General features: G+C 31.8%; 1 protein-coding gene across 1 annotated transcript; it reads left to right on the forward strand.

Annotated features, from left to right (window-relative positions):
* Positions 1-9,801: 9,801 nt before the first annotated feature.
* On the forward strand, positions 9,802-10,493 carry LOC126771376 (chorion class B protein M2410-like). The gene is made up of 2 exons (XM_050491237.1): positions 9,802-9,916; positions 10,116-10,493. The coding sequence occupies exons 1-2, from the start codon at positions 9,866-9,868 to the stop codon at positions 10,428-10,430; spliced, it is 366 nt and encodes a 121-aa protein (XP_050347194.1). The 5' UTR covers positions 9,802-9,865; the 3' UTR covers positions 10,431-10,493.
* Positions 10,494-13,053: the final 2,560 nt, after the last annotated feature.

Consider the following 13,053-nt stretch of genomic DNA (forward strand, 5'->3'; position numbering starts at 1 on the left):
TCTCGCAAAAGCTTTTGATTCAATTAAGTATAGAACTTCGAAATTTTGATAATTTATAGTTTCAGGGCGGACATCGGCTGCCGCATTTATGTTTATAATGTTGCATATTTTCTTAAATGTAGCTTAGCTACGCAACCCAAGAGATCAATCGGCAAAGGAGCATCGTGGTGGAAGCTTCATCTAAGAGATTAGTTCTTAGCCCAGCTCTGGGACATTAACATGTTGTTACATTAACTAAACTCACTAAAACATTAAAATTGAGTAATATTTTATATAAGAAATGCTGTGATAATAAAATGAGATATTAAATAATATTACGAGTATAATGCAATCATGATGAAACCAAGAGATATATCCGCTTGCACTGTGCTCATCCATCTTACTGCGCACTCCATGTCTTTTTTACAAGCATTTGTTGTAAAAATACTGGTTCAAATTGAAATTGTAAGCGGTAATATTTATTCAACAGAAAACACTTAAAATCATATTACGTATAAATCATCACTGTGACTTATTTATAGAAGATAGACAGTGTATTATTCAGATTCATATCTCATAGTCGGCCTGTCGTGTTACTTTAAAGCACATTTTGTAGTACGTGATTATAGAACATTTAATTTATCTACTATTATTAAATAATATATAAATGAAAGAACTAAAATCTTTTCGAAAATAATATCGAAATAATGGTGAAAACCATATCGAAATCCAATGTGTTAAAGTTAGCGAACATCCCGACAGTTCCGGATACTCTTCTACTACTGCTCTTTTGTGCACTATTAAATTAACTAATAAACACTTATTACCTCCACTCGTAACAGGTTTGATTGTTTTATATCTAAAAAAACGAAATTGTGATTGAACGGGAAAATACTACAAGTATTTTTGTCACAATTCCTCTTATATAATAATTCTCGTTTGGAGTCTTCAATGTAAATAATTATGGATTATGATAATGTTCTTGAAAATGGCTATTTGATCAAAGCATTGAAATAATATATAATGATGTATATTGTGTTATATAAATGGTATATTTATGTACTAACGTTATTCTCGTAAAATCTTTATCTGTTGCTAAATTTGCCTCCAACGACCAATGAGGAGCTAAAGTTTCAAAGCAAGCAATACTAAAATTGTAGAACAAGGAACACTTCCAGTTACGACATAAGTCAAATGCGATCTGGGTTAACGGCTGCTTGTGGCTTGTTTAAGTGTTTTTCTTAATACACTGAAGAATTTTTACTGATAGAAGAAGCTTGGGGTCAGTGTTCGTTGATGTTCATACAGGATATATAAATATAATTGTCTATAATTATTACTTATTTTTTGAGCGCTTAAAAGATTATCTGCTGAATTTTTTATTAAAATTAAAATGAAGATCAAAAGTGCTCGTGAGAGCCTACTTAAATAAGTAATTTTGACTTTTGTAAACATTAATTAAATCTAAATAATTCGGTTCATACTTGGTGTATTTATTTTGTCAGTATTTTAATTGAATGGAGGTATTGTTACGCAATTTATTATCAGTGCTGTGCTATAGCGGAAGGTCACAGGGCGAGACTTTCATCGTGGCGGTAAAATTCTTAAAAATAATTTTGATAAGCCGTTGTTTTATTACACGTATAATGAAACGTGGAGTTTTAATAATAATATCCTGGGACATTATTCACACACGGCCATCTGATCCCAAACTAAGCAGAGCTTGTACTATGGAAACCAGACAACTGATATACTACATAAACTACTTTTCTTTTGTAAATACATACTTATATAGATAATTACACCCAGACTCAGGACAAACAGACATGTTCATAAACACAAATGCCTGTCCTGGGTGGGAATCAAACACACAACCTTCGACGTGAAGTTAATATTCGTTTATTTTCATACAGGATAAATCATTACATTCATTGTGTTAAATTAACATACCTATGAAAGTTGCTGGAAAAAAGTCAATTTCGATTACATCAAAAGTATTAATAAGTATTTCAGCAATGATTAAAAATATATATTTTAGCCTATCTAATAATAATTGAGCCGACATAACCAAATGGATAGTAAATAGACGTGGAAATGAATCTACGATGTCGTTTTCAAACCCGATTTTAGTTTATAATTCATCGTATGTAAATCGTTGAAGAAAACGCCGTATGTAAATCTTTTTTTTTATGTATAACAGACTATAAACATTGGCACTGTAAGAAACGTTAACCATCCCCTATATACTTACATCGTCAATGCGCCACCAACCTTGGTAACTAAGATGTTATGTCCCTTGTGCCTTTAATTACGCTGGCGCATTACTCTTCAAACGGGAACACAATAATACTACGAATTACTGTTAGGCTGTAGAATTATGAGTGGTTGGTACCTGGCTAGGCGAGTTTGCACAAAGCCCTATTGCCAAGTTATCAACCGTATCAACCGTTATTGGAATAAGCATCAAACCCCTTCTTAACAAGAGAATAGGCCTTTATCCAGTACTTAATGATATACAGTAGAATTTTGGTTTTCTTCAGTGATGAAAGTTTTACAGTTTTTTGGTTGTTACTATACATAATGGTAAAATAGCCTCTGTATATCTCTACGTCTGTCAATAGCAATGCTATAGTCGCAGGTTCTATTCTGAACCTTTGGGCTAATGTTGTCTCTCAACATAAGCAGTACGCTTCATAATTATAATTATTTTATCATTGCTTTTATCACGTCGCTATTCCTATAAATGAAAGCTGCGAAGAAATTTTACATTAGTCGTTAACTCGATGTTAAAATATTATTCAAAATATGACATCAAGATTTAAATAGCTAGAAACAACAGCTATTATATAAACATATTGTTTAATATTTTACGCATTGTACGAAAATCTTATCGCACGAAAGATAAACGTCGTCAGAGTGGTCATTGCTCTTAACTTTTGACCTGACACGTGAAGACTTGATTAAATATTAATATTTTGGTACTTTTAACTGTCCTTTATATATATATATATATTATGGCTTATGTAGATCCCGAGAGTCCAGGTTTAAGTAAGTAGTAGATTTTTTGATAAAAAAATTCTCATTAGAGGCCCGAAGTTCGAATAAACGCACAGTTACATTTCCAGAATTTGGAGAGCATCTACAGCCGTTAGTTTCCTATCCCTCTCTCTACAGTCTTGTTGTATATCTTCATCTGATTATATTGGAAGAAGAACTTTGAGTATAGTGTTCCTTGTGCATCACTTGTTTCTTACATAGGAAAAAGCTGATAAAATTTCCTATGCGTTGACTGGTGGTAGAGATTTGTGCAAGCTCGTCTGGGTAGGTGCCCCCCACTCATCAGATATTCTACCACAAAACATCAGTACTTGGTATTGTTGTGTTCCGGTTTGAAGGGTGAGTGAGCCAGTGTAATTACAGGCACAAGGGACATAGCATCTTAGTTCCCAAGATTGGTGGCGCTTTGGTGATGTAAGCGATATTTAACATTTCTTACAATGCCAACGTCTATGGGCGTTGGTGACCACTTACCATGAGGTGGCTCATATGCTCGTCAGCCTTCCTATTCTATAAAAAAAATATGGGCATTCCGCAATATGTTGCATTCTTACCACTAAAACTAAGATAGACGTCTCTTGCACTGAACAGATGCTGCGATCGTTTTAACATAACGCATCTCCACTCGTGCTATACTCTGCACACATTCGAAATAATTCTTTTTAGGAAAGAGCAGTAACTCGTTTCAATTCCTTCTAGTGAACAAAATGCAAAATAAGCCAACATCTCAAACCATCTTGGCTATATAAAAATCAACATTACATAAAAAAGCTAAACAATAGCTGTTTTCATATCAATAATATATATGTTAATTGAAACGTAATGATAATTCATGTTATAAATAAGAGTGAATTACAAATTAACAAACACAGGAAAACCACAAGCAAAAGTGCATTCAATAACATTACTCACAATTAAACAACCGACGAGTTACTTAATTCATAAAAATACATTTATCATCAACAAACATTTGTGACGTATGTACTTTTGTAAGTATGTAGGGTATGTTAGGCTAAGATCGTATGGTTACTTGCAATATTCAAAGTATTAAAAAAATAATTTGTATTATATTTATTTGTGACGAATGATTTTAGACAAATTAAACGAAACGATAATTACAGTGTTAAAAATTCTTCATTCAGCTCAAAAGGCATTTGGTAAAAACGCATAAATAGTTTTAATCTATGATATTCGTCAAGAAAGATCGAGAATATGATTCAAATTTGATAAATAATTTAATAGATCGAGAAAGTTCAATTATCGCTAGCATGCAGACTAAAATATGACTTATAAAGTAGACGCAAATTCAAGTTTTATTTGTTAAGTTGTTTTAAATGTGCGCTATACACTTTGAAATCATGGAAAATCATAATTATTTATTATTGATACGTACCATATATTTTAAAAATGTTCTTAATTGTAAATAATATTAAGCTAATGCTCATCTGGCTGTCACAGTTAGTATCAGAGTACTTTTCGTCGATATTTCGAGCGTCGATCAGTTTTTTTTTTTTTTTATATTCCGGGACATTTTTCACACACGGCCATCTGATCCCAAATTAAGCTTGTACAAAGCTTGTGTACTACTTAAATAGATAATTACACCCAGGCACAAATGTCTGTCCTGGGTGGGAATCAAACCCACAACCTGCGGCGTGAAAGGCAAGTATACTACCAACCACGCCAAGCGGCTCGTCAAAGTTCCGCAGGTAATAGAAGGTAAAGCCAAATTGGTCTTGTTTGCTCAAGACTAACAGTACTTCAGTTTAAAGATCTTTATTATTACTCAACGAACAAACAGTTCACTTAAAGAGCAATTTAACAAATTTCACACTGTAAAAAGGGTAGACAATCTTAAATAAAAACAAAAAACGTTTAATAAAATACAGTACAAATCAATGACCAGAAAAAAAAATGGAGATTCTATAAAAAGAACAAAAAATAAATAATAAAAAAAAAACAGATTTTCATTCCTTAATAATGTTATATGTGTGTTTGCGAGTGTTTTATATGTGTTCGTGTAGATGTGTGTGTGTGTGTGTGTGCGTGTGCATGCGCGCGCGTGTTGTGTGTAATGTGTATGTTTTTTGAAATGTGAGTGTGTTGTTTTAATCTTCAATATTTTTAGAAATAAAACTTTTTAACTTTGATTTAAAGACAGGCGTGCTCGAACAATTTTTTATATCAGCAGGCAAATTAATGAATTATTATGTAAATGACTCCGTCGAAAAGAATGTTTCTTTTGCCAAATTTTGTACGGGGTCTAGGCTGTCTGATTTTGTTTGTGTTCCTTAAGCTGTGCGTGTACATTCTTTGTGTGAACGATATTTCGGTATGAATGTCTCCGGATATTTTTTTTAATTAAGACGCATATGTTATTTGTGTATGTTTGTTTCAGGTTAAAAAAAAATCGTTTTTTGGTATAATACGGGAGCGTGTGTCAGTCTGTCGTAGTTGAATAATACTTTTATTAACTTGTTTTGGGATATCTGTAAAACTTCAAGGTTAGTTTTTTGGTTCAATTAAATAATCTAGTTTAGATTTCACTAATGCTTAATTAATTAATAATTTAATAATAATTATTTATAATTAGTTGTATCTTATGTGGGATACAATGAGCCATTTACGTAATACAACAACCAATGAAATTAATTTATTTTTAATATTCTCTATATGAGGTTTCCAACTTAGTTTCTCATCTAAAAGTAAGCCTAGGTATTTTTCTGTATGCGATCTATTAAGTACGTTATTGTTTGTTGTTAAGGGTGGATAATCTAAAATAAATTATTTTTTAAATTTGTTTTTTGCGCTAAATATTATATATGATGTTTTTTGAGCATTAATTGTAAGAAGATTACATTTTTACATACTTCACATCGGCTAATCGCTTTAAGCTTTACAAGGCGGAAATATGGCCCACATAAGTACTGCTCTCATCTCTGGAGAGCTCCTCTCCAGTACCAGTTTCTTCCTCATACCCGTTGGCCCCATATCATTCATAAAAAAGCTACATAAGTAGCTTTGGTAGCTTTCTTAGTAGCTTTCTTAGCCCTCCTCGTATTGTTAAACTTTTTCATAAAGCTGACTATAAAATAATTAATGAATTATTGGCTAACATTGATTGGTCGGTTATTTCTGATTACTATGATATTGACACATCCGTTGAGAAATTCTATTACATAATCAATGATATAACAAAGAATATTCCTTCTAAAGTGGTTGTCGATCTTAGTAAGTATCCAGCGTGGTATTCTCCTGCACTTATTAAAATTATTGAAGAAAAACTAAAATATCACAAAAAATGGAAAATGTATGATAATTACAGTGATTACAGTACTTTTAAATTACTTCGTGATAGACAAAAAAGGGTTGAAAAGACATGCTACGATAACTATCTTGATTTTGCGGAAAATAATATTTTGAGAAACTAAGTGTTTTTGGACATTTGTCAAGACCAAACAGAATACAAATGACATTCCTGAGCGGCTATATTATAACGATATCTCAACAAGTGACGGTCAGCAAATAAGCAATCTATTTAATGAATATTTCTATAGATCCTTTGAACATAGTACACATCTTAACAATTTTTCCTGTAACAGTCAAAATAATAGTGGATATGCTAATACAATTAATTTGTCATCTGTTGATATTTCACTTGCTGATGTTCGTAAGTATTTGAAAACCTTAAATATTAAAAAAGGTAGCGGACCCGACGGTATACCACCTCTTTTTCTAAGTAAATGCTATATGACTATATCTATTCCTTTACATTTATTGTTTTGTATTTCCCTTCATACATGTACTATGCCTTCAATTTGGAAACAGTCTTATGTTGTGCCTATTTTTAAAAATGGAGATAGACGTGATTTCATAAATTATCGTCCTATTTCGAAATTAAGTTCAATTCCAAAACTTTTTGAACGTATAATTTATGACAAAATCTTTCCAAGCATACGTCCCATAATTATTGACCAGCAGCATGGATTTATTAACAAGAAATCAACTGAAACTAATTTGTGTGAATTCACTGACTATGTTTTGACTGCAATGGACAAAGGATATCAGGTGGACGTTGTGTACACCGATTACTCCAAAGCGTTTGACAAAATCTCTCATTCTATCTTAATAGCAAAAATGGAGTTCATCGGTGTACATGGTGACCTCCTTAGATGGATCAAGTCATATTTATAGAATAGAAGTCAAGCCGTGACTGTGAAAGGATATTGCTCATCTTTTCTACCCGTTCCATCTGGAGTCCCTCAAGGCTCACATCTTGGACCACTGTTTTTTAATATATATATAAATGATGTTGTTTCGGTATTTGCATCTTCTAAATTTCTATTATATGCTGATGATACAAAAACTTATTAAATTATTAAGAGTGTTGATGATTGTATTAGTCTGCAAAAAGATTTGAACTTACTTAGCGACTATTGTACTACCAATTCGCTGTTTTTGAATATAAAGAAATGTAATTGTATAACATATACCAGAAAAAGAAAAATGATCATTTACAACTACCGATTTAAGGAAGATGATATAAAACGTGTATCAGTGGTCAAAGATCTTGGAATAACACTCGATTCTAAACTTCTTTTCGATGAACACATAAATTCCATAACTTCTAAAGCGTTTCGTATGCTAGGATTTGTGCTGAGGATTTCCAGAGAGTTTAAGCGTGTTTCAACTTTTGCTCTTTTATATAAATCATTTGTGAGACCTATTCTAGAATACGCTTGCACTGTCTGGAATCCACAGTATAGTAAATATATAGAATTCATCGAAAATATTCAGGAAAAGTTTTTAAAATATTTAAAATTTTCGTCTATAAATAATTTGAATCAAATAGAAAAGATACCGACAACTGAACAGAGACGACTTGAACGTGATATGGTGTTTTTATATAAATTGATCCACAACATATTTGATTCCCCTTATCTCCTTTCTAAAATAAATATCAAGTGTCCTCGCCCTGGTAGCCGCAACAAATCTATTTTTGATTTTCCATTGACAAAGACTAAATATGCAGCAAATGCATTTATTAATAGATCACCTAAACAGTACAATAAAACATTTATTGAATGTGATATATTTCATCTCTCCCTTAAAAAATTCAAACTGCAAGTAAAAGAAATATTATACTCTGAAGAGCCTTAATTTACTCATGCATTTTTAATTAATTAATTATAATTTGATTATTTATTATTAAATCATGTTTTCTTGATTTAAAAATTAAATTTATATTAAATTAAATTATATAAATGAATTATATAATTTCATGCACCTATTAAATATAAAAAATGTCTTGTTTTGTAATTACTTATGATTAATTTATAAATCGAAACTGTTTTGGTTTAAGAATTGTTTTATATTTTTTATTTTATTGTAATTATTTCACTGTTTGTTTCCTGTACACTAAATAAATAAATAAATAAAGTATCGAGTATTCGAGTTAACAATGGCGCAGTCACTTTATTTCCAGAAGCGATTGTAAATAGCATAAAATAAAGATCAGTATCTCGAATACAACAAAATTTGCTTTATGCTTTGTAAGTACAGTAATCGCACTGATTTCAAGTGCTTAAATATTTTATCAAGCTCATTGAAATCTTAGGTCACCAACCTCATCCTAAAATGCAAGCGACCGACCCTGGCATCTTGCCCTGTTGATAAATCTTTTAATTTAAGATAATGCATAAAACACAGATATTTTTATTTTTTGTAAATTTTAAATTGAATGAACACATATATAACATAATAACAGCAAAACAGTATTGCAAAAATACCCTTGGTACCTTGTATATAAATTGTTACTGACAATAAAAATTTCTTACTACCTTGTTTTCACTGTTACTACGTTGGCTAGGATTTTATAACTTGTATCTCCACTGGTCCACTTAACAATTAAACGGGAACACAACAATACAAAGTGTTGCTGTTTGAACGTAGAATAAATAAAGAGTGGGTGGAACTAACAAATACGGTTAAGAAAAGGCCCAACCAGCAAATAAAACTACTTACATCTAAATCGTCATAGAAAGATACGGTAAATGAAATTACATATAACATTAAACAAATATGGAGAATATTCGAGCTTATACTACACACAAATTCTTATGATTAACGCTATCAGGTTAAGTAACTAAGATAGAAACATGATATTACACACATTAATGTCCTAATTGTTTAAATTAGTGATTATTGTTTCTCTTTTTTCTAAATTCCGTAATCACATATTTATATAAATATTTATTTAAAATTCCGATTTGTTTATTTTTCGGTGCAAGTTGTTGTTTTGCGAATGAAACGGAAAATTATTTAACTTTGGTATTCAAATCGATTTATCGATCTGAACCGTCAAATAAGCCAAAATTAATTTTAATTTGATTCTTCTTACTTTGTTTTATATGACAATTCAGACCAAGGCTCCCACTTGTGCCCTAAGAGCCACTGTTCAAGGAACTCATTCTGATATCATTACAACGACAACAGGCCCATGCAGTTGCAATCAACTGCAACCTTTCTAAACAAATTGTAATTTAAATAATGCAAGTTCATTAAGCGTAATAATAATAATGATATAACTTTAATAATATTTCGTGATTAACACTAGATATTGTTATCGGAAATTTAGCAACTACAACATTGCTACAGCATAAAGTAACTATAGTAAGAATTACTAGTTTTGTAATAAAGATAATGTGATGTAATTATCAATATATTAATTAGTACAGTGATAAATTATATTCAATATAAATAGGACAGTAGGTTAGTGCAGGCCATCAAATCTTAGTGACGTTCAATAAGGCGCACACAAACAAAAAATATGGCGACTAAAACAATTCTTGCTCTCTGCCTCCAATTTTTATTTTTAAAGGTATATCTTATTTTCACTTAAATTTAAATAAACTACCGGAGTTACTGTAGTAATCTATTTTCCAAACTGGTTACCAAATTGATTTGACTTAAATATATTTTATAATATACTTTAACATATTTGTATTCAACTTTTATGTATTTTTACTCTTTACAAACTTTATATTAACTTATTTATATTTTATTTTGATATATTTCAGAGTATTTTCGCTCAATGTATTGGCATACCAGAAGCGTATGGCCTAGCAGGCTCTGGCATACCGGGCCCTTTCACCAGTCAGCTGACAATGCACATACCGGCACTACCTTCACCAGCCTTCTCGATCGTAGCTGATGATTTAATTGTGGACGGTATCGTGTCTGTTGCCGGGTCTCTGCCATTCCTTGGCACAGTGACATTAGGAGGCTCCGTTCCAGCTGTAGGCGAAGGATCAGTTGTATATAACTGTGGTAATGGTGAGATTGGCATTGTGAGAGAAACGCCAACAGGTCGTATACCAGTTGGGGTATACTAAAATGTTGTTAAGTATTTAAAGGTTGTGGTTAAGGACTCGTTAAATAAATGTTAAATTTTTAAATATTTTTTTTATTTTGTAATAACTAATCTCTTTTTTTTCCTTTAATTTTTTTTATTTGCAAAAATTATGAATTTAAACAAAAAATCAAAAAAACAACTAATAGAATTTTACAATAGAAATTTTTAACAGAAAAATCGTTATGTTCTTTTAACCCTTCGTATGCCGCATCGCACACCATGAAAAATGCTGTATCTGCCGTCGATTTATCGGGTGAAAGAGAAAGAACATATACCTAAGAAAGAGATAGTTTTTTTCTGTCTCTTTCATAGGTCAACGAAATATATGTATATTTCGTTACACTATTTTTTCAATTATAGAGGAACTTAATATTCAAATAATAAATTAATTTTTTTTTTTTCTATTTTTAGAATGTATTAACTATAACATTAATTCAATTGAATATGTATATGTAAGAGGTTTTTTTTTAATTCATAAAAAGTTTACTCTAAAAAGGTGTTATAGATTATAACTAATATGAATAAGATTATTATATCTTCAAGTAAGTATTTTTTTTTTATATCGCCGGGAGGGCAAATGACTCTACTCCACCTGATGGTAAGTGGTAGTAGAGTCCAAACGCGACGACGGCCAGTACAGACGGGAAAAACGTTCTGCACTAGCCGCCTTCGCCTTGCCGGCCCGCAAGATGCCTCTTCACGCCTCGTTTGAAGGAACCCGGGTTGTAAGAGGAGGGGAATACGTGAGCTGGTAAGGAATTCCATTTTTTGGAAGTGCGACAAAGAAAGGAGTTGCTAAATTTCTTTGTTCGCGATGGAATTGATGTCACAGTTAGGCGGTGACATCGAGAACCAGCTCGCGTGGACTTAAGAAGGAAAGGGGAAGCAGGAATTAGAGAGAATAATTCCTCAGAGCACTCGCCGTGATACAGTCGATAGAAAGCGCTCAGTGCTGCTATCTCACGACGCAATTGTAAAGGTTCAAGGGTGTTTGTGACCTTTACGTCGCCAATAATGCGTACCGCACGTCGCTGCAACCGGTCCAAGGCCTCAAGTAGGTACTTAGCGGAGCCATCCCAAAGGTGCGAGCAATATTCCACGCAAGACCGTACCTGTGTTTTGTACAGCAGGCACAGTTGTTGTGGCGTGAAAAAGCGCCGCACCTTGTTCAGAACTCCGAGTTTCCGTGAAGCTGTTTTTATAACAGCCTCGATGTAATCCCTTGGACTAAGGTCGCAGCGAACGTCAATCCCCAGCATGGCGATTTTGCTTTGCATCACCAGCGGAGTACCACAGAGGGAGGGAAGAGGGCAAAAGTAGCAATACTTACGAATCTAGTCTGATTTTGTTGTTAGCATCAAAAAAAGACAAGCCTGTAGGCTGTCGGGTTCAGATCTTTGCATGTGGACTTGATCAATGTTTTGTATAATATGCAACATTTCTCTAGGAGATCCGGAAAAGGCAATGTCTAAAATATTATCATAGATTAATCCGTTTCAATTCCACCTAAACAATAAGAATAACTTTGTTTTTATAATTAACAACACCATTTTACCTATAAGTATATATCTTATATTAGTTGTGAAATTAATAGACTTTTTTTACAACAAAATCTGTTAAAAAATGTAAAATAATTTTAGATCTCGCTATGGTATGTTTATGAAAATTATTATGTATTTTATTCATTTTCTTGTATATGAAACAATGAAGTTAAAAAAAAAACAGTTCACAAATAGTAAGAGCCGAACACAACCTGAAACTGACACCTGAATCTTATTGATACAAAAATGTTTTTAAAAAGATTAATGAGGTATTCATTACGTATAAAATTTATATATACGTATAAAATTTATTTAATATGATAACTTTATTTAAATAATTAAAATATAAATTATAAAAATTATAATTGAATGATAAGTTTAAAAAAAAATAATATAAGTTTTATTTGGGGTAAACTAAAACCTTTGTGTAAGAAATGCATAAAGCTATTTTATATATAGAATAGGTATACAAATATATTCTACGCTTACCCGAGAACCTTTGTTAACATCAATAAAATCACTTTACTGTTAATGTTAACTATATTCGAAAAACATTTTGCAATTTACGAAATTTTCACAAATATGGCCGCGAGCATTCGAAAAAATGATGTTGGCGCGCGAATTTGCGACATGAATTTCGTCGTCGCTGATTGGTCGAAATGATAATCTAATAAAGAAGAGAGAGGGAGGCAAATATATATCGATTACTATGGATAAAAAAGAACTAGGTATATGTTTCTCTAGTGTAAAACAAAAAAATTTGAACTACGAGATAACGTTCGAGCGCATATCTACGCTCCGGCATACTACGGGTACAAAATTCGGAGCGCATCTATGCGCTCCGGATTTCGGCATTCGGCATTCTCCGGCATACGAAGGATTAATTAAGGTCTTTGCCAAATTATTTTATCAAGATTCTAAAAAAAAGAACAAATATTGCATGATGATATTTTTTTCTTAAACTTTTTATTTTCGAATATTATAATAATAAAAATGAGATTGCTGAGTATAAGCTCAGCCCAATAAAATGTATAACATTTTTTTTACAAAAACCATTTGCTG

The sequence above is a fragment of the Nymphalis io genome, chromosome 10 (genome assembly GCF_905147045.1).
Source record: "Nymphalis io chromosome 10, ilAglIoxx1.1, whole genome shotgun sequence".
Classification (NCBI taxonomy): domain Eukaryota; kingdom Metazoa; phylum Arthropoda; class Insecta; order Lepidoptera; family Nymphalidae; genus Nymphalis; species Nymphalis io.

Bases quoted from the DNA above. Each gene is read 5' to 3' on its own strand.
- LOC126771376 (XM_050491237.1), top strand. From the start codon at position 9,866: ATGGCGACTAAAACAATTCTTGCTCTCTGCCTCCAATTTTTATTTTTA. The intron at 9,917-10,115 runs GTATATCTTATT...GATATATTTCAG, and splicing joins TCCAATTTTTATTTTTAAAG to AGTATTTTCGCTCAATGTAT.